General features: G+C 41.8%; 1 protein-coding gene and 1 long non-coding RNA gene across 5 annotated transcripts in view; one reads left to right on the top strand and one right to left on the bottom strand.

Moving 5' to 3' along the window:
• LOC121821423 (uncharacterized) overlaps nt 1-27,334 on the top strand; it is a 65,504-nt gene that overhangs the window by 31,699 nt on the left and 6,471 nt on the right. The gene's annotated exons all lie outside the window — the stretch shown is intronic.
• Plxna2 (plexin A2) overlaps nt 25,468-27,334 on the bottom strand; it is a 198,767-nt gene continuing 196,900 nt past the window's right edge. For all 4 annotated transcript variants that reach the window (XM_076548301.1, XM_006986754.4, XM_076548303.1 and 1 more), the window contains 2 exons: nt 27,010-27,160; nt 25,468-25,980 (listed from right to left, as the gene is read on the bottom strand). In XM_076548301.1, coding sequence (XP_076404416.1) covers nt 25,885-25,980; nt 27,010-27,160 — 247 coding nt within the window. In that variant the 3' untranslated portion in view covers nt 25,468-25,884. The remainder of the gene's footprint in view (nt 25,981-27,009; nt 27,161-27,334) is intronic.

Here is a 27,334-nt window from a genome sequence, read left to right as displayed (position 1 = left end):
GTCTCATTGTCTTGTGCTATTGCAATAAAATACTACACCCTGAGTGGCTGAACAGAAGTTTATTCCCTTCAGTTCTAGAAGCTGAAACTATAAGGTTAAGATCCTGGTGAGCTTTTGGTTCTTGGCTGATAAACCTTCTCAGTCAGTAAGATTTTTTTCCTTCAGTACTGCAGACTAAACATACTATGTTTATTATGTATGCTATACAATATTCTTACTCATGCTATACAAATATTCTACTACTGAGCTGCCTTTTCAGCCTTCCTTTTATTTATTTTAAGACAGGATCTTACTAAATTGCCCAGGCTAGATTTGAACTCATTCTATTGCATAAGCAGGCTTCCCCCTTGAACTTGTGATCTCCTGTCTCTGTCTTCTGAGTGACTGGAATTGCAGGCCTCCATATCCAGGAACAGCTTCTTTTCTCTTCTTGCAAAGATATTGGCCATATTGGGGTAAAGAACTGTACTTCTGACTGAACTTTGCTTTTACTACCTCCTTACAGGTCCTGACTCCCAGTGCATGAATTTAAGAATAATGTAAACCATTAAATTCAGAACACTATTGCTATAGACTAAATGCTGTATAAATCAACATTTATATTTTTAAATCTTAAACCTCAAATGTAGTAGAATTAGGAGATGGGGATCTTTCACAAGTATTAGGTCTTCAGGATGGAACCCTGATGAATGAGATGCCCGTCCTTCTAAAAGAGACAGAGAGATTTTCCTTACCCACCCTCCATGTGAGATCACACTCAACAGGAAGCTAAGCCTCACAGGCTCTAAGTCTGCTGCCATATCTTGAGTTTAGGCTCCAGAGTCATGAAAAACAAATTTGTGTTGTTGATGACACCCAGCCTGTGGTATCATTCTACCAACCTGAATCTCTTAATACATCTGCCTAATTGGAGTCATTCCTTCTTATGGTTCTTCTTGGCCCTGGGCCCAGAGCTTTTGACTCAAACTATCTCCCTTTTAGCCTGAGCATAGATCTTTTTACTGAAATCAGGGTGTTTTTTTGTTTGTTTTTTTTTTTTAGGTGTAGGGCTTGGGCCAGCAACATTAATACCACCCAGGAACCCAGTCACAAACACAATATCCTGTCTCATGCCTCCTGAATAGGTATGCTAGGGCTGGGTCCCATCTCTCTGGGGGCATAACAAGCCCTGCAGTGACTCTGATGCAAACAGAGCTTGAGGGGGTGGGTTACTTCTTGAGTTTGTAGGTAGGTTTCCTTGAGAAATTTTCATTTCTGGGCCTTGGCATCACCCTAGTTGCTAATAAAAAACGCTGCATGTCACCCTCAGAGGTTTTGATGTGAGCTCTAAAGCAAAGCCTGATCATCTGAATTTCTAGTGAGTCCCAAGTGATGAAGTCTCCATGGCTGGTTCTGGAAGCACTAATGGAATGGATTCTTTTGCTACTTTTCTAAAAAGCTGCTTTCTGACTGTGCAGAGCCATCATTTTGTGTCTGAAATGTACTTTTTCCTTGACCTGGACTTGACTGTTCCTTGTCCCACCTACAGCTTCATTGGGTTGTTTCTCTGCCCCTACCATAGCTTTAGCAAAGGGTGCCTGCTGCTCTGTAGACAGAGCCTCCTAAATGACTGGCTGTCCCTCTAATCAGGCTTACTGGAGGAGGAAACTTGGCTAATATCACCCAGGGTCACTTTGGCTTTCTGTCATTGACCAGGCTATCTCTATTCTGTACTAAGTCTGACCCTCATCAGGGCACAGCCCAGCATCTGATTTTGGTTCTGTTCCCTTGCTGTTATGATGTGTTGTCATAACTATACTTTCTGTTTCCTAGCACCTGACTTCACACACACACCACTAGACATTTCTTTTGTTAAAATTGTTTTTTAGTAAACATACAACTTAAGAAGTTTCTGTGTGGTATTTTCATATATATGTATCAGTTTACTTTGGACAAATATTTTAATTTTTACTATGGAACCTATAGCCAGGATTCTACGACATCCTGAGATTGTCAGGCTTTGCCAACAATTGCCTCATGCTTCCCCAAATTTCTGAATATGACCTGCTAGGAGGTAAGTCCTTGGTTTAATGTCCATTTGTATCTTCCTCCTAAGTACAGCCTAAGGGTTTATGGAACCAACTTCTGCCATTCTCCATACCTACATCTCTTCTAGCTGGCTGGACAGTCCCCAGTACCAGCCCAGTTTTTACGGGCTGGCCCACCCTGGTAGGTGTTTCTGGCCTCGTGGAGTCTGATCTTTGAGCCTGTCCATCCAGCTACTGTCTTTCTTCCAGGCTGCACCATGCAATGGAGTAACAGGGCTGAGCTGTTTCTGGAGTGGTCCTGGCACTGAGAGATGGAGAGTCACTATGTTCCACATTTTGTCATTGAAGGATGGTTTGAATTATTGGCCAGGCTTACAAGTCCTTAGGATAAGAGACAGGTGGTGAGTTTTTATTATGTTGTTATCAATTATAGGGGTCCTTCAGAAATTACTGACTGGGATGAACAGATTGAAGAATCCTGTGGTTTTTGTCCTAATTTGTTTGCTTTTGGGGGTGGACCCAATGCTTGGGAACCATAGTGATTAGCCCAGCTGCAGAATTGGGCAAACATATCACATGGCTGTCACTGCTCCAGGGGGCAGGGCTGCTACTAGAGCCACTGGCTCTGATGAGGGCTTTTGTCAGCTTAGATCTGTGATAGTGGGAGCAGATGCAAAGAAGCCTCAGGGGTTGACCACTCAGCAGTTCCCTCCCATCCTCTCCCTTGTGGCTCTAAGAAAGAGGATTTAGGAAGGTAGAGGAACAGGGATGGCATGGCCACAAGCGGTGTGGAGGCTCATTTAATGGAGAGGTTGACGTTGGGGTTTGGTTCTCACTGAGCAGGGAAAGTGGAGATAAAAGAACATTACAGCCACATGCAAAAAGAGCCTATGCATGGTCTCAGAGCTCTGGGGAGAAAGCATCTGCAATTTGCCAAACCAACCTGAAAATTAAAAATATGGCCCAACACGCATGCTGAAGCTCTGGGTAGGAGTGTGTTGGCAGAAGTCAGAAAAGGGAAAGCTCTGTATCTACTGGGAGAGGGTCTGTATCAACCACAGGTACTGCCAGGGCTGGGGCTAGTGGCGTGCTCTTCCCTTATGTAAGGCTTATCATTTTCACCTGGAGGTGCATGTCTAAGGCTTGTCTCTGGAGTCAAATATATTGAGAGACATATACATCTCACAGCTTTCATAGAGGCCCCTGATTAGAAACTCAACACATTTTTAGAGATGATCTGAGAATTGGACTATAGTTATCCAAGCTGTGTACATCTTCCACCTTGACATCTGCTGCTACCAGAGAAATGATAAACCATGGGTTAATGAATGAGCTGGAGGTTCTGCAAGTTTCTCACTCATTAAAGAAGTTTACTCTGCACATGGACATCCATCCTGCAATACTTACATATATGCATATGTGTACAGGTATATGTGTGTAAGTGTGTGTGTGTGTGCACATGTAAAGGACAGAGGACAACTTTTGGTGTTATGCCTTCTACCTTAAACTTTTGAGATAAGGTCTCTCAAATGGTCAAAAGTTTACAAATTAGGCTAGGCAGGCTTGGTGAGTCCCAGAATTTGCCTTTCTTCTCTGATTCCCCAAGTGTGTACCACCATGCTTGGCTTTTTTTTTTTTTACATGGGTTCTGAGATTCAAACTCAGGTCCTCATGCTTGGGCAGCAAGCATCTTACCAATAGAGACGTTTCCTGAGCCCTGTAATAGTCCTTTAAATCAGGGCTGCTTGTGTTATGGCTAGAGAAACTCCATTTTATGCCAGGCATCCATCTTGGCACCCACCAGCTGTTTGCTCTGACTCTATTCCCTGGAAGATAAGTTCCCAGTAACCCTGACTCAATGACCCCCACCCAATATCTACAGCTATAACTATCCACTTGTTATGGTATGACTACTTGCTTTTTTTTTGCTTCTGTAACTTGCTTGCACACATAGCCAAAGATTGTTTTGAGTTTACTTAACAAATTAAATTGGCAGAACAGAACAGTTTTTGCTTGCTTGCATAGACATTGAAGGTCTTCATATGGTTTTCCCCTTTAAAAGTCCTTCTCTATACCCCTCTTCAATCTCAAAATTGTCTCAGAAATTGTTCATCCTGCTAGCAGCTAATCAATAAATCTTTTAATTATGATTGGTTTGAATCTATGATCTTTCCCCAAGGATAACAAACTCCAAAACACTTAAGCTTTTCCCAATTGTAACCCTTTTGCCCAAGAAAATTTTAAATGGCTTGGAGTACATGGATATATAAAATAGGTAATTAAATCAAACATTGACCAATAATAAATAACACAGAAGTTACTTTCAAATAAGTTTTTGGTATCCAATTTTACCATTTATTAAATTGGAAGCAAAATTGTATACTAATGAGATGGATATATTTGTTTTATTTTTATATAATAATTAAATCTTAGCTGCATAGGTCATACCACACAATGTAGATCTTCAACATCATTCAAAGTTGATCAATTTTTTCAACTTTTTAAAACTAAAAATAGAATCTTTTTTCATACAATACATCTCAACCACAGTTTCCCCCTCCACTCCTCCTAGGTCCTCCAACCTCCCCTCTCTCCCAGATTCACTCCCCCTCCATTTCCTTTTCACAAAAGAGCTGGTCTCCAAGAGATGACAACCAGACAGGACAAAACAAGATACAATACACAAAGTGAAAGCCTTCATATTGAGACTGGACAAGGCAACCCAACAGGAGGAAAAGAGTTCAAGAGCAGGCAAAAGAGTCAGAGACACCCACTCCACTGTTAGAAGTCCCACAAGAACACCCAACTAACAGCCTTTAACATATACTCAGAGGACCTGGTGCAGACCCATGCAGGCCACATGTTTGCTGTCTTTGTCTGTGAGCCCACCTGAGCCCTGTTTAATTGATTCAGTGGGCCATGTTCTCCTGCTGACTCCTACAGTCTATCCCCCCTCCACTCTTCTGAGGGATTCCCAGTCTCCGAGGGGAGGGACCCAATGGAGACCTCCAATTTAGACTCTCTTTCTGTGTATTATCTGGCTGTGGGTCTCACCGATCTGCTTCTGGAGGAAGCCTCTCTAATGACAACTGGACAAGGCAATGATCTATAAGTATAGCAGAATGTCATTAAGGGTCATTTCATTTCTTTCTTTCCTTTTTTTTTTTGTTATATTTGGTTCTATTGTAGGTCTCTGAGCTATCCAGTCCCTGGTTCCTGGCCATCCAGGCAGCGTATGCTAAGAATGCCACTTCGTATAAATATGTAGTATAAAAAGGAAGAAATGACTCTAAGAGTCATTTAAGAAATTGTTGGAAATTCTGTCCTAATCACAAATGAAATTTCATTTAATAATTTGTATTAGTTGGGCTTCTCTAGAGTAACAGAACTTATAGAATAAATCTCTATGTATATATATATATAGAAAGAGGATTTATTAGAATGACTTACAGGCTTCAGTCAACCTAATCCAACAATGACTGGCTGTGAATAGAAAGTCCAAGAATCCATTAGTTGCTCAGTCCACAAGGCTGGATGTCTTATTTGGTTGTCAGTAGATGCTGGAATCTTGAAGTAGGCTCCACTGCCAGTGAAGGACTGGACTTGCAATCAAGGCAAGGACATTCAGGCAAATAGCAAAAGCTTCTTTCTTCCATGTCCTTACATAGGCTTCTAGCAGAAGCTATAGCCCACATTAAAGATGTGTCTTCCAGCCTCAAGATCCAGATTAAAGGTATGTCTTTTCCCAGATCAAAAAATCTTGATTAAAGATATATCTTCTTGCTTCAAAGATCCAAATTAGAAATAGACCTTTCCAGAAAAGGCATTTGACAAATCCAACACCCCTTCATGATAAAAGTCTTGGAGCAATCAGGAATACAGGGAACATGCCTAAACATAATAAAGGCAATTTACAGCAAGACAACAGCCAACATCAAATTAAATGGAGAGAAACTCAAAACAATTCCACTAAAATCAGGAATGAGGCAAGGCTGTCCACTCTCCCCATGCTTATTCAATATAGTACTTGAAGTTCTAGCCAGAGCAATAAGACAACATAAGGAGATTAAGGGGATACAAATTGGAAAGGAAGAAGTCAAGCTTTACCTATTTGCAGATGACATGATAGTATACTTGAGTGACCCCAAAGATTCCACCCAGGAACTGATAAAGCTTATAAACACCTTCAGCAACATAGCAGGATACAAGATCAACTAAAAAAAAAAAAAAAGCCCTCCTATATACAATGGACAAAGAAGCTGAGAAGGAAATCAGAGATACATCACCCTTTACAATAGCCACAAATGACATAAAATACCTTGGGGTAACACTAACCAAGCAAGTGAAGGACCTATATGACAAGAACTTTAAGTCCCTGAAAAAAGAAATTGAAGATGTCAGAAAATGGAAAGATCTCCCATGCTCATGGGTAGGCAGGACCAACATAGTAAAAATGGCAATTTTACCAAAAGCAATCTACAGATTCAATGCAATCCCCGTCAAAATACCAACACAATTCTTCACAGACCTGGAAAGAATAATACTCAACTTCATATGGAAAAACAAAAAACCCAGGATAGCCAAAAGAATCCTGTACAATAAAACAACCTCTGGAGGCATCACAATCCCTGACTTAAAGCTCTACTATAGAGCTACAGTAATAAAAACAGCTTGGTATTGGCATAAAAACTGACATGTGGACCAATGGAATCGAATTGAAGACCCTGTCATCAATCCGCACACCTATGAACATATAATTTTTGACAAAGAAGCCAAAAGTGTACAATGGAAAAAAGAAAGCATCTTCAATAAATGGTGCTGGCATAACTGGATATCAACATGTAGAAGGCTACAAATAGATCCATATCTGTCACCATGCACAAAACTTAAGTCCAAGTGGATCAAAGACCTCAACATAAATCCAGCTACTCTGAACCTGCTAGAAGAGAAAGTAGGAAGTAGTCTTGAACGCATTGGCATACGAGATCACTTCCTAAATATAACACCAGTAGCACAGGCACTTAGAGAAACAATCAATGGGACCTCTTGAAACTGAGAAGCTTTTGTAGAGCAAAGGATACAGTCAACAAGACAAAGCGACAGCCTACAGAATGGGAAAAGATCTTCACCAACCCCACATCTGACAGAGGACTGATATCCAGAATATATAAGGAACTCAAGAAATTAGACATCAAAACGACCAACAGTCCAATTAAGAAATGGGCTATAGAACTAAACAGAGAATTCTCAACAGAGGAAACTCAAATGGCTGAAAGACATTTAAGGAATTGCTCAACATCCCTAATCATCGGGGAAATGCAAATCAAAACAACTCTGAGATACCACCTTACGCCTGTCAGAATGGCTAAGATCAAAAACACTGAGGACACTTTATGCTGGAGAGGATGTGGAACTCGGGGAACTCTCCTTCACTGCTGGTGGGAATGCAAGCTTGTACAACCACTTTGGAAATCAATATGGCACTTTCTTAGAAAATTGGAAATCAATCTCCCCCAAGATCCAGCTATACCACTCTTGGGCATATACCCAAGAAATGCTCAATCATACCACAAGAGCACTTGCTCAGCTATGTTTATATCAGCATTGTTTGTAATAGCCAAAACCTGGAAACAACCTAGATGCCCTTCAACTGAAGAATGGATAAATAAATTGTGGCACATATACACAATGGAATACTACTCAGCAGAGAAAAACAATGACATTGTGAGGTTTGCAGGCAAATGGATGGACCTAGAAAAAATCATCCTGAGTGAGGTAACCCAGACTCAGAAAGACAAATATGGTATGTACTCACTCATAGGAGTATACTAGATGTGGAACAAGGATGACTGGACTGCTACTCACATCACCAGTGAGGCTACCTGGAAAACAGGACCCCAAGAAAGACACGGGGATCACCCAATGATGGAGAAATGGATGAGATCTACATGAACAGCCTGGACATGAGTGGGAGCAATGAATGGCGAGGGTCGAGGGAAAGAGAGCGGGAGATCCCACCTGGATCAAGAACAGAGAGGGAGAACAAGGAATAGGAGACCATGGTAAATGAAGACCACATGAGAAAAGGAAGAAACAAAGTGCTAAAGAGGCCCACATAAATCCACAAAGATACCCCCACAAAAGACTGCTGGCAATGGCTGAGAGACAGCCGGGACTGACCTACTCTGGTGATGGGATGGCCAAACACCCTAATAGTTGTGCCAGAAACCCCATCCAAGTACTGAGGCATCTGGATAAAGACATCCATGGCTAGGCCCCGGGTGGAGCGCTGGGAGTCTAATTAGCGAGAAAGAGGAGGGTTTATATGAGCAAGAATTGTTGAAACCAAGGTTGGATAAAGCACAGGGACAAATAGTCAAGCGAATGGAAACACATGAACTATGAACCAAAGGCTGAGGGGCCCCCAACTGGATCAGGCCCTCTGAATAGGTGAGACAGTTGATTGGCTTGATCTGTTTGGGAGGCATCTAGGCAGTGGTACCAGGTCCTGGGCTCATTGCATGAGTTAGCTGTTTGAAACCTGGGACTTATACAGGGACGCTTGGCTCAATCTGGGAGGAGGGGACTGGACCTGCCTGGACTGAGTCTATCAGGTCGATCTCAGTCCTCAGGGGTGGCCTTGATCTGGAGGTGGTGGGAAAGTGGGGTGGGCTGGGGGAAAGGGGAGGGGGCAGGAAGGGGGAGAACAAGGAAATCTGTGGCTGTTATGTAGAACTGAATAGTATTGTAAATTAAAATAAAATAAAATAAAAGAAGTAGACCTTTCTACTTCAAATTAATAAAAAATTCCTCACAGGCATGCCTTTCATTTATGGATTTCAGTTAATTCCAGATGTAGTCAAGTTTACAAATAAAAATAGCCATTACACAATTTTCATTAAAATTTTTAGATTTATTTATTTGTTTGACTGTGCATATCCCACAGTGCAGCAATGGAGGCTATAGAACAACTTCTGAGAGTATGATCTATTCTTCTACCACATGGGTTCCAGGGATCCAACTCAGGTTTTCACACTTTGTGGCAAGTGCTTTTACTCACTGAGCCATCTATTTGGCCTTTATTTTAAAATGGTTTTAAAGATCATTTTTTAAATTTTATTTGTATGAAGGTCTGGCTACATGTATGTATGTACACCACATGTGTATCTAGTGGTATAAAGAGGCAACAGACCTCCTGGAACTGGAATTACAGAAAGTTTGTGAGCTGCCATGTAGGTCTGGGAACCAAACTTGGGTCCTGTGTGAGAACAGCAAGCTCTGCTAACTGCTAAGCCATGTTTCCAGTTCCCCATTTAACGCTTCTTCTTCCTCTTTTTTTTTCTTTTCTTCAAAGACAGGTTTTCTCTGTATAACAGCTCTGGATGTCCTGGAACTCGATTTGTAGACCAGACTGGCCTTGAACTCATAGAGATCTGCCTGCCTCTACCTCACAAAGCATGAGCCACCATTGCCTAACTCATTTAACTTTTTTAAAAATAAAAGTCAAATATTCTAATACTACATAATCCAAATATATACTGATTTGAAACTTACATGCTGAGGAATGATGGTAGGAAAATGTTAAATTCTGTTTTTCAGAACTAACTATTGGGTTTTTGTAAGAACAGAACATTTTATATGTAAAGTAAAAGCACGGCAGTTCATAGCATACAGTAGTCTTCAATCTGAACTGCAGGAAGTGTCCAGTGGTGTTGTATAGTGTGACAGACATATGCAGTGCATATTATGTGTTCAGAACCAAAATTGCAACATGGGCAAGCACTGCTGCAAACATCCTGGATTCATATGTGTTTGATTTTAGTTGGTTTTTGGTTGCTGTGTCTTTAGAAACGCTTTACTGTTGTCATTCGTGTGTGTGTGTGTGTGTGTGTGTGTGTGTGTGTGTATGTGTGTGTGTGTGCACTTGTACTCATATGTGTGCATGCATGTGTCCTTTAGTATAAAAAAGCTGGCAGTAAGTGAACCTGGTTTGCCCACACTTTAAGTCTTACTTTGGGGCCTCTAGATGCCATACTTAATAGCAGACAGCCTAGATGGTCCTTTCTGTCTTGGTATTCAGTCACTTGTATAACTCTTTCTCCCTCTGAACTGAGCTTACTGATTTGCATCTTAAAAATAGAATATAGAGGAAGTAGTATCATATCACTTCCAGATTATTGTCATTATTATTATTATTATTATTATTATTATTATTATTATTATTATTTTCTCAGATAAGGTTTCCCTGTGTAGCCCTATCTGTCCTGGAACTCACTTTGTAGACCAGGCTGGCCTTGAAATCAGAGCTCTGCCTGCCTCTGCCTCCCGAGTGCTGGAATTAAAGGCATGAGCTCTGATTATGTTTTAAGGAGAGTGTAATGTGCTTTGGATCTTTGACTTCCTGGTTCTTTCTGTCTTTTTCTTCAGGCATCATCAGCCCTGCTTGAGTATCCCTAAGCAGCCCACAGGGGGAGTAAAGCCCTGCAAACTTTTCATAGTGAGAATTCAGAATGAGATTGTTCCTCACACTCCTGCCCCATCTAACCTCTGTAAAGAGTCCCAGCATGGTCTTCAGTTTGAATCAACCTCACGAGAGATTTTGGGCAGGTAGCATGAGGGAGGGGCTCTAGAAAGCCTGTATGGAGCAAGCCTACACCCTTAGAATCTTCTGGTCTAAGGTGAGGAATAAAGATGCCATGTGGGGTTTTTGTCTCTCCAGTAGCACCTAAGGAACCCTAGACACAAAACCACCTGCAGAGTTTAGGCTCAGAGCCCACTGGAGATATGCATGGATGCCACACCTGCTTGGAGAAGCAGCTATTTCAGTCCCCACAGCCCTAAGCCAGCATATGGGACATCCTGTTAGCCTTTTATCACTGCCATTGATCTTGGGGAACTACCTCAACAACTTCAAACTTTATAATCTTGTGTAAGAAACCATCTCCTGAACCACACACATCCTGGACCTCTAACCTGCACCTGGTCTGACTTAAGAGCAGTAGCAAAAAATGAACTGTGTTACTTGTACAGGAAAGTTTAACTAGACACTCTGGCGAGACTTTCAATGAAAGCTAAAATAACCTTATCATGAGAAAATTCATGGCACAGTTGCCCTTCACCCTGTTCTCACAGTTCCCCTATCAATCAGGACTTTCCTGCATTTGTTCGCTGATGGATGGCAAATGGTTGGCTCATTACTTTGTGAAAACAAGCTGTTGTTTTCAGATATTTTTCTTTCCTTGTCTTTTTCCTACCCTGCCTCACTTAAGAGGCTGCATTTTTTAAGTCCAGTCAGTGTGTCATTCATTAGTATTATTTGTGGAATCTGAGTTCCACTACTAGGCTCTGGTAAATAGCTTTGGAACTGAGAGAACATTTGGCTTCATTTTCTCTGTTGTCTTGGTCTAAATAGCTCAATCCTTGAAGTAAATCAGAGGCCAACCTAAGGTTAGGCAGTTGAACCAGAATTTAATTCATCGGCTACTAATGACTCAAATTAAGTTCAGTTTTTCTGTGTGAGTTGGGGAATGCCCAGTCTAAGTAGGAAATTGCACATGGCATCCTTCACATTCTGTCACTGAGAAAATACCACACTAAAGGATGAGTTGACTGCTAACAAGAGTTGAACACTTTGCATACAGGAAATGTATGATCAAGATGGACTGCAAGGATAAACTAAGATTGTCAAAGCACACTGGAGGCCTATGTGTTCATTCTTTCTACTCACTCTCTCTGGTTGATTTCATGTATGCTCATACTTCATTCATCATCTATGAATACTGATACTTTACAAAAGATTTTTCCAGACCGTGAGCTCCCTGGAGGTCTGGACCATGCAGTTAGTAGTTCAGTGAACACCTGACCCTGAATGTCCCTTAGAGACTGAATGCTCTTCATGTTTAAAATTGAGCTTGATGTTTTCTGCCCAAAGTTGCCCCATACCCCATCCTCTCTTTCCCATTTTCTGGAAGCCCTTCTCTTGACTCAAGCCAGAATTATCGGGGTCAGACACTGTTCCCCCTTTTCCCTCACATTAGACTTGTGGAAAGTCACCACAATCAGTGAGTTCCATGTCTTGTTATCTCTGGAGGAGGACTCTTCTTCAGTCCCCACTGTCACTCCTTTTGTTTGTCCTGCATGACTCCTTACTGGTCTTGGCTACCAAGGTGACATGTGGCCAGCCAGTGCATCCTCCACCCCTGCCAGAGAGACTACTGTGAAGAGCCTATTCATAGCACTTAATACCTAGAAACCTTCATTGCCAGTGAACCGCTCAGTCTATGAGCATGGCTAGCAGGGCTCTGCCTGGATTGATCTGGCCCTGCTTCCCTCTCCAGCATTACAGGGTATTTTAGCTGTTCTTATACATAATTTCCTTCCCCTGAACCCTTCCTCCATCTCATTACTTTGCATGGGTCACCTCTGTGTGCTCCCAAATAGCATAGATGCCATCTGCTCTGAAAAAGTTTCCCTACTCCCAGGTCTGGCTGTGTCTTCCCTATGTTTTTGCAGTTCCTTGTACCTGCTCTACTATCATAATTGCTTGCTTCCCTGAGAGCAGGGGACAGCTACAGTATTGCAGGCCTTGAGACAGTATAGTATCTAAGCTCCAGGGCAGGTTAGTAAAGAAGTGGTTGGCCAGTACAGAATGTTGAAAGTCTGCCCAAGGGAAGTTTCTACCTTCTACCTGCTAGGTATATTACACCTACTAAAAAACCCACCTGCCTAACTCACCCACCAAGGAAAATCAACCCTTCATTAGAAGGGATGCCTGTCAAAATTTGAGGCTCTGAAGACCTATGTTTCAGCCCAGTTCTGCTTCCTCATAGGAGAAAATCTTGACTATGTAAGTCTCAGTTTGCTCCTCTGCAAAGCAGGGATTGTACCGTGTTCCAAGTAGAGCTGGTGTGAGGAGTGCCTGAGGCCATACTTGTTAAAGTGCCTCCCTCAGTGAACAATGGGCAAGAACTCAAGGTTGCCTTCTTTTCTCCCACAAAGCCTGTACTGGGGCCAATGAACTTGTGCTTTCAAGAATGGGGCTGACAGAGCAGACCTGATAGGAGCCTTGGTTGTTGAATATGATAATAATAATGTCATTTATTAATATAAAAGCCCACTAATAGAGGCAGCACTTTTAATTAGCCAACACAGCCATAGCATTAATTTTTATCCAGAGTTATTTAAGTCTAGAAGCCTTCCTCCCTCTTCTGTTAGCACTTAGCTACAGGGCGATTGAGAACATTTGTAATTGGATTTCTGTGCAGGACTTAATTATAAGGAAACAATAAAGTCCCTGAAATGCAGCAGGTTCTACTCCACTAACTATTATTTTCCAGAGACACACTCAGGCCAATGAACGCACAAATTCATCTAAATTATAATTTTTAAACTTAACAAAGCTTTGCCACCCCCTTTCCCCGGGCCCACTAGAGGAATCTGCTAGGAGTGCAGACTCTCTAGGAGGGAGGCACAGAGGCAGGTACTTCATTTCTGTAATCAAGTCTCTTGCTCCATGGGCCACTAAACCGTTTCCAGGCCCCCTGGGATCTCGGAAGTATATGTTCTTCCCTTGTCCAAATAGCTTATTAATAGAATTGGCTTATTTATATTTCACCCAGAAAAATCCCAAAGTGATACAGCAACAGGGAGATATAGAGCTAATTAGTAGTTGGGCTTTATGTAATGGGGGGGTAGTTATTAATTTACTGCCTTTTACCAGTAGTGGAGTTGATTCAGAGGAAACGAGGGAAAAAGAGATGCATGTGTTTCAGACCACCTGAGAAAACTCAAAGAAGCAAGGTTGAACTGTTCGTGCCTACAGCACAGCTGCCCAGCCTTTTGGGAGTGGCAGCATTAGGCCTTCTCTGGTCAACAGAAATGCTGTGGAAACACAGACTGTTCACACTCATCTCTACATCACAGTGGTCACTTCTTTCAGCCAGTCTGTGCATTTGTTCATCTGTTCAGTATTTGTTGTCTTCTCTCTCTGTCAGGCTTTAGACACACAAGGGTAAGCATGACAGAACAGGTTTCTCCTGAACTTCCTTGCCAGCTCAGTGGGAAGACTTGTCCATGGCCATCAGCCAGATTTTGTGCTTGGGCAGAATGCAGATAGGACTTTGGTAGTTCTGACCATGCCAAAGTCTAGGTATATTGCTTTCTTTGGGGGCGCTAGACCTGTGGGGCTGTAGCTTCCTTCAAAGCTCCCACTATGAGAGGCTGTGCACCCTTCCAATTATGTAGGGTTAGAGGAGGAAGAGAGATCACAAAAAGCATGACTGAGTTTAGGACCTGGGAGTAGAGGGTCTGCTGAGATGTGGGTGTGGGAGATGACACCCTGCCATCCTTGAAGAGTGGCTATAAGAAGCAGAGCTCAGGAGTAAGGTTTGCCTAAAAATGACATGCTGGAGGGAGGTGGAATTGATGGTAGAGAAACAGTGTAGCATGCATGAGGTCCTGGTTCATTTCCTACCCTGCATCACAAAAAAGAAAAAAATATTGGTCATTAATTGGTAAAAGCTGGGGGTTAGAAATAAAGAAAGAAGCAAAATGCACCCATGACCCCACTGTCTTATTCATATCAGATTAACATACTGTAATCAGCTTTACAAATTATTACCAATCCCTTAGGGACAATTTTAAAAGAAAATATAATATCCCATTTGTGGATATGCTATAATTTACTTAACTTTCCATATTGGCAGATATTTAATTTGTTTCTGCTTACTACTTAGAAACAAAAAGATGGAATTTTTGCTTATCCTTATTTTCACTTGCTCAGAACTGAAGTAGTATGATTTCAACAAAGAAAATGGGCATTTAAAGATTCTTAGGACTTACTGTCTTGTTGTACTGCAGAAATAGTGCAAATGATTATGAAGGTAGAGGTGTGTGAGAGGCCTGTTTCTCCCTAGTCTTTGCTCTGTGTTGATATTTCCAGTGTTTATTATTTGCAAGGGCAAAAATCATATTTCATTATTGTGCCTTTTTTCCACATACATTGATTGCACTAAAACATTTCAACATTGCTTTGTAATAAACCATCATTTGTATTTATTCCAATAGCCTATTCTTGTTCTTTGCATATTTGAGGGGGTTAGTAGGTTTTTTTATATTTATAAATGCTATTTCTTATTTTAAGACTATTAACTTTTTGATGTTTTTGTTGCAAACATTTTCTCAAGTTGATTTTACTATTTATTTTTACTTTCTAGGATGTTCTTTTATGGAGATGGTTCCAAATTTTTATGCAGCCAAACATAATTTTTTGTGATTTCTCCAATTGCTTTGCAGCTTAGAAATATAATCTCCATGCTAAGATAGATGTACAAATTTATATTGTACTCTATGTATTTTATGGTTTCATTTTTTAAACTTTTAATTCTTTAATTCATCTCAGGTCTATTTTGTTTTACATTACTAACTGAGGATTTAATCTGATTTCCCCCTGGAATAGCTACTCATTCATCCTAGAAGTTTATTAAAGAATGTTGTCTTGGATGCCACCTTTATAACATGATAATTTTTTTTAATGCAAAGTAGACTATTCTGAGCTATTTTATTGCATTCAGTTGGTTCTTCAGCTACAAACATACTTTTATTATTGTACCTTTATATTTCCATGTATTTTAAAATATGATAGACATGTTTATATGTGAAATGTAATATTTTTATGTTTTGGGGGAAAGATCTCTTACAATTACTTTGTTTTTAAGGGGGAAAAAGACTACTCCTGATGACATGTCTTCCAAAGGAACCTTAGAATTATCTTACCTAGATCCCAGTTTGTGGCGCAGGGGGTAGGGTGGGTGTGGGAAGTAGGGGGTTGGGGGGTTGGCAGGGTGGGGGATGGGAGAGTGGAGGGTGGGGAGGGACAACTCTATCTGGGGGTCTGGTAAGGGACTGGTTTAGTATGTGTCTTACATCCTGAAGTCACTGCATCTTAGTTTGATCTGGTCTTGTGATTAAGAGACGGCAGATAACAGTTTTGGGTGTTTCCTTTAGGGGTTGTTGTTTTTATAGGTTAATTCTGATTTAAATTGAAATTTCAGTGTACACTATTAAATGAGATGAGGATCGAAGGTGATTCTTTTTCAAACTGCCTCTTCTCCCCAGTTTCTTCTCTTTTTAATAAAAATGTGACATGTATTAGCATAAAAACAGATACATCGACCAGTGGAACAGAATAAAGACTCTAGAAGTAATGCTGGTCTTTGTCCAGGGTTTTAAGAACACACAACCAGTGCTTATCTTATATGTGTGTCAGAATCTACTTTAATCTGTTTAGTTCCACCATTGTGTTATAATCTTGTCTAACGTACACTACTTGATATTGCCTGGTTTTTTTTGCATTGATATGGGTATGGCCACCCCATCTAGATGGCCCCTGGAGTTACTTCCTGCTTCCTCCCCAAACAGGATTCATTTCCTGAATATAATCAGCACTGTGACCTAAAGTTTTATTATTATTTTTTAAATAGCTTACTTTTATTTGCTTAGCTTTCTCTCATATGGATATATATACATATATATATTACTTTAAGTATATTCCTCATACATTTTATCTTTCTTTTTCTCTTCATTCTTCTCTCATGTTTATTGCTTTTATTCCCTATACAGTTTCTTTTCAACTTTCATGTAATGTATGTATGAATAATTCTACATAACTATATAAAATCTTGGAACCATGAAAGAGAAAATATTTGTCTTTCTTAGACTAGTTAAATTCACTAAATATGGTTGTCTCCACTTGCATCCATTTTCTGGCAAATGATGTAATTTTGTTAATTATGACTGAAAAATTCTATTATATACAGATCAAATTTTTTTTTAATTTACTCATCTATTCTTCTGAGTTTGTACTCCTAGGTTGGTTCTGTAACTTGGCTATTGTAAATAGTGTTATAATAAACATTAATGCATTGATGTGCTACTATCTCTATGATCTTCTGACTTTAAGTCTTAGAAGCTATTTTGTGTCTGTATGTGTGGGGGTCTAACTATACAGCCCATGCTGCCTTCTAACTCACAGCTCCCCTGCCTGTGCTGGGGCTACAAGAATGTGTCAGTACTCCTCACTTACAGTCAGATGCTTTTTAGTGACCCAGGGAACTGACAAGCAGTTTAATGCCAGGTTCCCAGATTTGTCTTCAGAACATTCTTATGCTGGCTCTGCCCTTTCCTCGTTCAGCTCAGCTAGATATGCTTTTATGAGAGAACACTAAGCTCATATTCCCCCAGGGAAGAATGTGAGGCCAAGCATTTCAAGGGTGATGTAGGGTAATAATTAGGAACTAAAGACCTCTGTTTTTCTTAAGTGCTTGCTTGGTACCAGGCCTGCCATAGGGTATTATGTACATCACCTCTAATTTTCAGTGTCGCTACTTGAGTCAATACTGATTGCATTTAATAACAGAAGCTCTCCTTAGGGGGAGTAGGAAATGTACAAAACACTACCTAGCTCCTACATGGCAGAGTCCATTTCTCAACCCCACTATTTGAATTTCAAACCTCTGTGCCACATGTGGTTGGAACTCTGGGCATGTCCCTCCTCCAAGTATTCATCTGACTGTGGATTTATCACTTCAAGTGAATGTTTGGGCTCCTTGAGCTTTGAGGATTCTAACCCCCACTCTCCTTGGTGTAGAATCTGGTAAAGTCAGGTTTAGATATTCGAGGCTGTTCACCTGAACCACAGCCCAGGTCATTTCACCACCCAGACAAGTGAGGTCAACAGTCTTCACTGACGTGGAAACTCTGCCTTCCATCTCTTCCTCCTTCCTGGCTACTGTCTATCCTGCTGAGTTCCACAGCTGAGTGTGTATTGGGAGATCACTTGTATGGTAAGGATGGAAAACAGAAGTAAAGGCCTGGTTGGAATAAGGGAGAGGAAAAACACATTGTGTAATAAAGAATCTTGTGGAGTTGATTACTTCTGTCCAAGACAGTGGCTAAGATGACAAAAAAGCTAGAATTAAAAAAACTACCCCTCATTTATTGAATACTACTGATTATAAGTTAAATTTATCTGTCATTTTGGTCAACAAATTGTGTGCACACAGTCACATTTCTGCTCATGTAATCATTGGTTACACTGAAGCTTGCTTTTCTCCACTTGAAGTTACTATGTGTTCAGAGAGCTTTATTAACATAATTCTCCTCATTCAGATTTTTAATGAACTGTACATGACATCCCCAAAGGGTAACAATCCATAGTTTAATTGAAAGTCATATTGAGAGTAGTATTGAGTGGGCATGAGCAGACCAAAAGCAAAGGATCTGGTCATAGGGAGGGGAGATAAACTATTTCCTCTTAAATTAATTTATTGTTATTTATTTTTGTTACTGGCAGTGCGTATGTGTATGACATGTGTAAATACAAGTGTGTGTGTGTGTGTGTGTGTGTGTGTGTGTGTGTGTGTGTGTGTGCACCAAGATACACACATGGAGGTCATAAGACAGGCTTGTGTGGCAGGTGCTTTTTTTTAAACCTGCTGAGTCATCTCACAGGTCCCATTTATTTTTTAATAATACAGTTTTTAAAACTGACAAGAAGTGCCAAAAGAATAGAGACATTTTAGGCAAGCTTTTTATTACATTTAAAATCCATTATGTATTGTAATAGCTCAGAGAGGTGCTCACTAGTAATCTAGAACTGCTGATGCACAGGTTTACAAACTTGAAAAGTAAGTGAAGTACTCAGAAAATTGCAGATATAATTTAAGTAGTTAACTGAACACTTGAAGGAGACTGGCTTCAGGAAAAGAATTCAGCCCACTCTCTCCTAGTGAGTTTGCTCCAGAGTTTTTGGTAGCACCATTGTCTATGTTCTTAATCTATCTCCTACAATACTCATAAATCTGCAAATGTCGTAGAAGACAATTTGATTTAAGAGATTTGGGTTTGGGGACATGGGAAATAGAATAGTATAAAAAGTTGTTTTTAGAATCTTCCTTTGAAGAAGATATAGCCTGAGCTAGGGATTGAAGCACCCTAGTTCTGACCTTAGGTGCTTGTTTTTGCTTGTTTGTTTACTTTGTATTTTTCATATTTTGAAATGCTTTTGAAACAGATGAGGAGGATCTGTGTCATCTTGGGGCACTGAGGCTAGAGTTAACACTGTGAAGTATTGTTAAATACTAAGTAATATAAATGCTTTTAGGATTGCTAGTTCTGCGTTGAGCTTTCCATAATCTTGATTGTAAACACTCTTTTGGTGCTGAATATGAATGATTAAAAATTGTCAGTAGGAAGTCTTTTTATCAGACCTGCCTCATACCTGGCAGCCTTGAATGAGAAACTGTCCTTTAAAGTAGTTCCTTTAAGGGCAATTGGACAAACTGCCTTCATGGCAGCCCACCAGCTTTGGACATATTAAAATCACACTGAGAAAACTACAACCACAGTTGAAAGTGAGTTCTAGTCATTGAGATGCAAAGCCAGGCTGTGGTCAGGCAGTAACAGAAGCTAGTGTTATCTAATTGCCCCATCTGACAGTGTTAACTCACAAAGGCCACACTATTGCTTTTGTAGAGAAATAGACACATCTTCATAGCCATGGTGGAGCAGAGAAACCTTGCTCTGGGTTTGCATCTCAGAGAGAAGCAGAAGATGACTTAATGTTAGCAAAATGGGGATATGCTTCTTAGACAAGCCGCGCTATTGAACACAGTGCATTATTTCCACCCAGGCCCTGGCACTGTACTCTCCTCCCACTTTGGGGGAGATGGAGAGGAGAATGAGAGATGATGTGTAGGGGTATATACAAATACACTAAAATATTAGGGGTTGTTGAGTACTGGGTAGAAAACCTCAAGAATTATTTATTTGAACCTGTTGTGGTAGTATACACCTATAATCCAAGTACTCAGGAATTCTAGGCAGAAGAACCATGAGTTCCAGGCCAGACTGGGTCACATGATAAAATTCTGTCTCCTTTTCTTTTTTCTCTTTCTTTTTTTTGGACTGTATAACTTTTCTACAACTCTAGTATATACTATACATGTGCATATATAATTATGTAAGAATATCTCTACACTAACATGCTCTTGTTTCATGAGTACCAGGTTCCTTTGTGTGTACTGGCTGTCCCTACTGGACTGAAGGTAGAAGTCAGGAATACCCTGCTCACCAGAAAATCCTCCTGGTTCTGTGGTCTAAAGAAAAGGGCTGGAAACTTCTGTGTGCACTTGGCTGTGCACAGTCACCAGTAAGACGGTAAAAATGTCAAATGCCATTAGATAGCAGGATAAAAACAGGAAAGTAAGAGCAGAAGGGAGGGGCATATCACCCTTAGTTTAGAGGGAGTCCAAAGATTTCTTCCCCTCAGCCTCATTCCAGAACCGTGGAAGTTCTCCTGCTTCTGAGCTCTATTTCCTCTATTCCCAATCGAGGGCTGTCTTTATATTCCTCCACTGGGCTGGGTCATAAAGTACTCACCATCTTCTACTTTGTTCACTTTTAATTTCTGAAGCAAAAATGAATTTCAATTGACTTTTCTCAATGCCTAGCTGAAAGTCCTAAGTCTCTTTCAGAATCATCTCAAGAGCAGTGGGGGCAAGGGCCATGCTTCTCTCATCCCCATTTCATCCTAGCACTTAATCCACGATTGAGTGTGCTTTTAGGAAGGGCTGGTCCTAGGGGGTCTGTTTTCAGAACTGACTCTGGAAGCAGCCCAGCCTCCCTAGAGCAAGCTGTATTCTGAGGTCCTGGGGCTAGGGGGCAGTGTTCACCCACTGGTATGACTGGAATAGACCGTGCATGCAAGTGTATGGTGAAGATGGCTAGACATTAATGAGCGCTGGCTCCACGGAGTTTTCTCAGATTCATTCAAAACAACTCAGTTGATCTTTCTGAATATCTGCTTCTTATATAGTTCCAAAGTTGTTCTGTACCTGTGTGGCCAAACAACTATGTTTATTTGAAAATTTAAGGAGATTTTTTTTTAAATCCAGTAATCTTTATTTATATATAACAACAGTACAAATTGTGTCCTTGGCTTGCAAAATAGGAGTTTCATATTTACAATAGGTACATGATAATATATTAGATAACAAAACCCCGCTTTATTGGAACATTTTAAATACTTCATTTTATTACTATCTTGTAACACCTGTAAAAACAATAAAACCAGACAACCAGCATTGTACTTTCTTAAAAATAGATATAATACAGATTCCAGTGTGTCATGAGGAGGGGTCTGAGTAGGAAGGAATGAGGAGAGGCAGCTGGGCTCAAGGCCCTTGTGCCTGTATAAAGAGCTTGTCCCTTTCCCATACATTCAGGAAATTTGGTCCTGTTTGGTGGGGACCAAACTTCCTTATGCTTGAATGCCAAAATGGAGACCAAGAATGTTAGAGTGATGACATTGACTTATTTCTAGAAGAAGCTTCTCAGTTCCTTCACCGGGGCCCTATGGTACAGGCAGCATAGAGGCAGCTCAGTCTAGGGGGATGGTATGGGAGAGGAGAGTGACTTGTGAGTCTGTGCAAGACAGGAGAATCTCTAGTTTGCTTATTGTGTTGAGGCCTGTCTGACAGGCACTGGCTTTGATCATCTCTTAGGACATTCCCTGGAGTGACTAGAAAGTGCCAACAGAAACTTTACCCTTCATGATAAGCATCACTGGGCCTCAGATGCTAAATCTTCACTCTAGGAAATAAGCAGAAAAGATAGAAGGAAAAGAGATGTGGAGTTATGAATATGATGCCACTGTCTTCTCCAAGAACATTCCTGAGACAAGGCATCAGGAGGACCTGACTGTCTTTTCCAAGGCCCCCTCCCATCATAAGATCTTCCTCATGCCCTGGGTCCCTGGAGCCACGTTGCATTTCCTCACCCTCATAGCCCTCTGTATCTCAGGTCTTTCCTGTCTGTGTCCAGGTTGCAGGACTCTTAGTCATGACACAATGTGGTTGGAACCCTTTTTAGAGCAGCTGCTGGCAGCACATGAGATTACAGATGTGGCAGCTGTGCAGTACCTGGAACTGGGTGGCTAGGAGCCTCCTGCCTTCTCTGCTTGTGTCAGACCACGTGTGCAGCCACCATTGCTTCTATCTCATGATCAGCAGGGCCAGGGGCCTTAACTACTCATTTTTATCCTCATTTTGGTGGAATTGAAAGGACAGGAGCTTAAGCAACAAAGTTGTGCTGACTAAAGAGCTGGTGGCAGTAGAAATGAGAGCAGATCTCACTGCTAGGGGGCCTGCTCCCAGGATGAGGTAAGGTGTCTGGGTGGGCCAGCCTTCTTCCTTCATGGCGCCTCATTTTCTATGCACCTGGTGCTTTCTTCTGGGAAAGGTGGGAAGAACAGTCCTGCTGTATTGGTGGCAGAACTAGCAGCTTGGAGAAGATGCATTTGCTGGAAGATGGATCTTCTTGGCCTTATTCACCCTCTTTTTCAGAAGCTCTAAGAACCTGGCAGATGATTACTACTTATGAACATTCTCCAAATGAATTAATGCAGGACACAGTCCCCTCCTTTTGTCAGATCACAGTGTGCCCATGACTTGAATCAGTGCACTCTTTAAAGAGAAGGGGATCAGAAGGGGTTTTGAGAGTCAAACCATGGAAAGAGGTAGAACATCAGACACAGAAGTGCCTGACCCACACAGAAGGCAGGAGGTGGTGCCAGATCCAGCTGAAGGATGTCTCCCTATAGTCCTCTAGAATTCTGTCTTCAAACCTTCTACAATCCTGTTCCTTTCCTAGAGAATTAGCTTTTGTGTAGATCAATGAAATAAAGTAAAGCTGGGTAGGCCTAAGAGAGACTTCATGCCAAAGATAAATGGCTTCTTTTGGGGAAGGGCTATAGCTTTAATACTTTTTTTTTCTTTTTAAACAAAAGGTCAAAATATCCTCAAGTTGGATAATAGCAAGAAGAGTGACCAATCAACCTCCTCTCATCTCCATTCCCTAGGGAATAGACTCTATTAATTAATAAAAACAAAGAGCTAGTGGAAGGATAGGTAGAAAGCTAGAATGAAAACAAGACTCTGCAATCACTCACCATCCTGGCCTGGCCTGTCTCCCGCTGAATTTTCCTCCTTAATTCTTTTTTTTTTTTTTTTTTTTTTTTTTTTTTTTTTTTTGGTTTTTCGAGACAGGGTTTCTCTGTGTAGCTTTGCGCCTTTCCTGGAACTCACTTGGTAGCCCAGGCTGGCCTCGAACTCACAAAGATCCGCCTGCCTCTGCCTCCCGAGTGCTGGGATTAAAGGCGTGCGCCACCAACGCCCGGCCCTCCTTAATTCTTAACCATGCCCCTTGACTACTTCTCTTTTCAGCCCAAGTTGTCCAACTCGTGGAACCCTTAGTAAAGTGGCTAGACCACCCTTCGTGCTGGCCCTGCTCCCTTCAGCTACACTCCTTGAGTTGCTCTCTCCCATCATTCGCTCCATACTCTCCAAACATCTTCAGTGAAGCATGCCAGAGGCAGTGAGTGGATACTATCAGTGGCTGCTGTGAGAGACAGGTAGGCACACTAGGGAAGGTTTGGGTGCTATTGAAAGATGTCAAACATTTTGCTTTTTTGCTTCTTGATGAAATGACACTCTGGACATCAGCCTGAATGGTAGCAGCTGCTCAGAAAGCCTTTAACTGAACTGGAATGGAAAATAAGGTGGGCTGGAGTTTGTCCTGGGTAGTGCAGTCTTCTGTTCATATTCTTGTTTTGACTACATCACTTCCTTCATTCTCATAAATTACAGGCTCTAAGATGATAAGCTTTGGGTGCTGTGAAGAGCAAACACTTTGGCTTAGTGTGGAAGGCCAGTCACTAGTATTTTTTCCAGGCTATTAATATGACCCTGAAAAACTTTAACATGAGTAGATTATCAGAAGAAAAGTGGCCTTGGCATGGCTGGTTGTGAATCATCATAAAATCAGCAAGTTTCCTGAGTATTTTGCTGAACACTTTTCTCTCTCCATTGTCAGCTGCATTCAGGGAAGATACAAGCTGAACAGCCCTGACAGCATCTGCTGTGTGTGAGACAGCCATCTGAAGACATGTACATAGACTGGAAGCCACCTTCTTGACTTCCTTTCCTGACTGTGCTGGGAGTCACATCTGGTCAGTAGAGTCTCAGAAACTGGAATTAACTGGAGGTATAAGTTGAGGCCTGGGTTAATTGTGAAAGAAATAACCCAGGTCTGGTCTCTCTCAGGGTAGCTGGTCTTATTTCCCAGCCCTACAGCCTGGCATTCCTGACCTCTTGAAAAGCACAAGGCAAGAATGGGAGATCTCTTCGGCCTTTTCCTGTGCCAACTTTTGCCTTCCTCTTGTCCTCCTACTTTGAGACAGATGCTGCTTGCAAAGCTGTTGGAGTTGGCTGCTTGGGGACATACCAAGGCAGGAGGACTGAATTCCCTGAGGGCTTACCAGCTGAATTTCTTGTCCCGCTACCACAGAGCTTGCCTCTGGACCCAAGAATGGAGCCTTGGCCTCTGCTTGGAAGATATACTCAGGAAATCTGGCCATCTATGGCATTCAGTATCAGGAGACAGAGGGACGGACAGGTGCCCTCTAAGGAAGCTATCCACTTTCAAATCCATGGATCCATGACAGACAGAGATGGCAGAGATGATGGGACACCAGTCATTTCTACTCAGGCAAATGCACTGTGCTCAGATGGTCAGGAGCTTCTGGATATGAGTGAAGGTTGGCCTCCCCGCTCCAGGCACAAGAGAAAAGAAAGTATAATAATAAATACTGCTGCATCTTAAACCTATACTCTTCAAGTATTGCTTACTGTAAACAGTATTTGAGTTTATTTTCTTTTTAATTGCCGTAAACTGGTGGGTGGTTGGGTGAAATCCAAAGTCAAACACCTATGTTCCCCATTCAAAGGCCTGGTTTGTACAGCCCCTGTGTGACTGGCTTATGACAGAGGCTGACATGGGGCTCTGCTCAGAGTTCTCAGGGAGGAGGTGGCTGGTCTGGGAGAGGCTCACCTCTCCCATTTCTGATATCAACTCTAGGGAAACCAAAAATGAAAAGTACCAGAGACCAACTCCTCATTTGTTGAGGTTTGGGATTAAATGAAACAAACGAAAGATGTACCCACAGTTACGGGTCCTCAGTGGGTCCATTCCTCCTCTCAGGAGGTGAGGATACACAAGGGTGCAGCATGGAAAGTGGCTGCCTGTTAAGGTGGAGCTGATGAGCTTTCACGATTCCCACAAAGGTCAGCAGTTCCTAGGCTCTTCTGGCTGTGGTGGGATCCAGGCCTTCCTGGCCTGTTGGCCAAATGTTCAGTATGAGCTTGTGGTCCTTCTTCCCTCTCCTCCTTTTCCTTTTAGTTCAAAGGAGAGGAGGACATTTCCATACTGTTTTTTCTCAGCATCTCTCAGGCATTTTCTGACATTGAGAAAGAGATGTTACAGAAGGAAGGAGAGATGTTACTGAGAAGGGGGCAGAAATCAGATTAAACAAAAGTTGGACTGGTTGGACAGGGAGGCTTTATGTTTTGTTTTATTTCTGTTTTTTCCCTTTTTCTTAAAAAATTAAATAAAGTTCTCATTATTTCCCAATATACATCAAGTGAGTTTTCATGCAAAGCAGCAGTCACGGAGGCAGAACCATCAGGTTCAAGCCTCTCAGCTTGAAGGGCTTCCTCCTCCTTGTCCGTGGTGTCCTGAGCTCACACTGCGATTGGGTGGTGTTCACTGTCCTTCTGGCAGGAACTGGCTGTGACAAAACGTGGCTGGCATTGAGAGAGGAGCCTTTCCCTCTCCCCTCATGAGGTTTCAGTAGGCAGCCAGCTCTGGGGCTTGATACCCTTCTCTTGTCCCATCCTTCGTTTTGAGACACCAGTGTGATAGCTTGTCTGGGTCCCTCTTCCAGGAACAGGAGGTTCTCCTTTCAGCTCTCGATGGACATGGCATTGATGAGATGCTCCACCTTGTAGGCCAGTCGTTGCCGCCGGGCCTGCTCATCCTGCTCTAGTGCCCCGATGAGCTGGGGGGCAAAACAAAGGCAGGTGAATCAAGACTCAGCCTCAAAGGCACAACTTTCTGGAGTCATCAACCCAGCACCTATCCTTCAACCTTTCCATTCTGCCTTTAGGAATGTAATGTCAAATAGCTGGCATAATTAAATGAATAGATCTATGCATAGTCATGCTTTAGTTAGCCACCAGGACACTTTCTAAGAAAAGAGTCCTTACGTGATTTTTGTCAGCAGGAAAATAGCTCAGAGTACTCACACTCTGAATCAAGTACAGGAGAACACATATGCAATGTATGAATCTGCTTTTACAAGTAGGAGTATGCTCTAAACCAACAATAAAAGTGTAGCATAGTAAACACAGTTTATGCACTAGTTACACAGTTCCTTACTACTAAGAGCACAGACTGTACCTAGTTTTGTAAGCTGCATAACCAGCAGTTTGGTAGAATCATTTACGAAGCATGGCCATAGATTCATGGGTGCTCTGAGGTCACACAGGAATTTTTCAGCTCTATTTACTCTGGTGGGACCACTGTCATATGGGTGGCATGCCACAAAATCATCATGCAGATCACACATTTACAGACACATGCAGGAATATATGCATGTACATAGAGCTCTCATGTGCTCAAAGCATATGTAACAGCTACTGTGGGCTACTATTATTTTGCTACTACTTTCTTTAGGTTCAGTGCTAATGCATGGCCTGTCACCTTCCTGGTTAAGTTCTGTTCTTGTCAAAGTCCACCAGTCTATCTGAAAAATGATTGACAGGATCTGTCCAAGCACAAATGGATAATTCTATTTATTATTTAAGAAAGAATAAAATTAGTTATACAATACTTGAGTGAGAAAAGATAATTTACAGGGAGGAATTCAATGAATCAGGGGAGGTTGGGCTGTCTTGTAGAGAAAAGATGATGATTTGGGGTTCAATGACTATGACTATGCATTGTGATTTTTAAAAGTGACCCCTATTGTTGTTTCAGACCTTGATCAAGCTGTGAGTTGGTCTCTGCCCTTGAGACCCTGTCTTACCTCCTCACTATACTTGCTGACATAGGAGTAGATCTCGTTGAGGGCACTCAGCATATTGAACTCTGTGGCATGCAGGCGGGACTGCTCCGCGAGGTAGGCATTCATATCTTGGTCACTAATGGCTGGAAGCTTGGCAATATCTGCATAGTATCTGCCATGGACAGGACAGGCACATGATGAGGGTTGAGCAAACCTCTACCAATACCAACCCTGACCCAGGTCATGAGAACCAGAGGTCCCCACTGCTCCTTCTTTTCACCTCGTCTCTACTGTGGCCTCTGCCTCAAGCTGAAGTTTGAGTCTAGGGTGCAATCCAAGTTTCTGC

The sequence above is a fragment of the Peromyscus maniculatus genome, chromosome 11, assembly GCF_049852395.1.
Source record: "Peromyscus maniculatus bairdii isolate BWxNUB_F1_BW_parent chromosome 11, HU_Pman_BW_mat_3.1, whole genome shotgun sequence".
Taxonomy (NCBI): domain Eukaryota; kingdom Metazoa; phylum Chordata; class Mammalia; order Rodentia; family Cricetidae; genus Peromyscus; species Peromyscus maniculatus.
The sequence above is the reverse complement of the archived record's forward strand: the minus strand, read 5'-3'. Positions and strand labels throughout refer to the sequence as shown.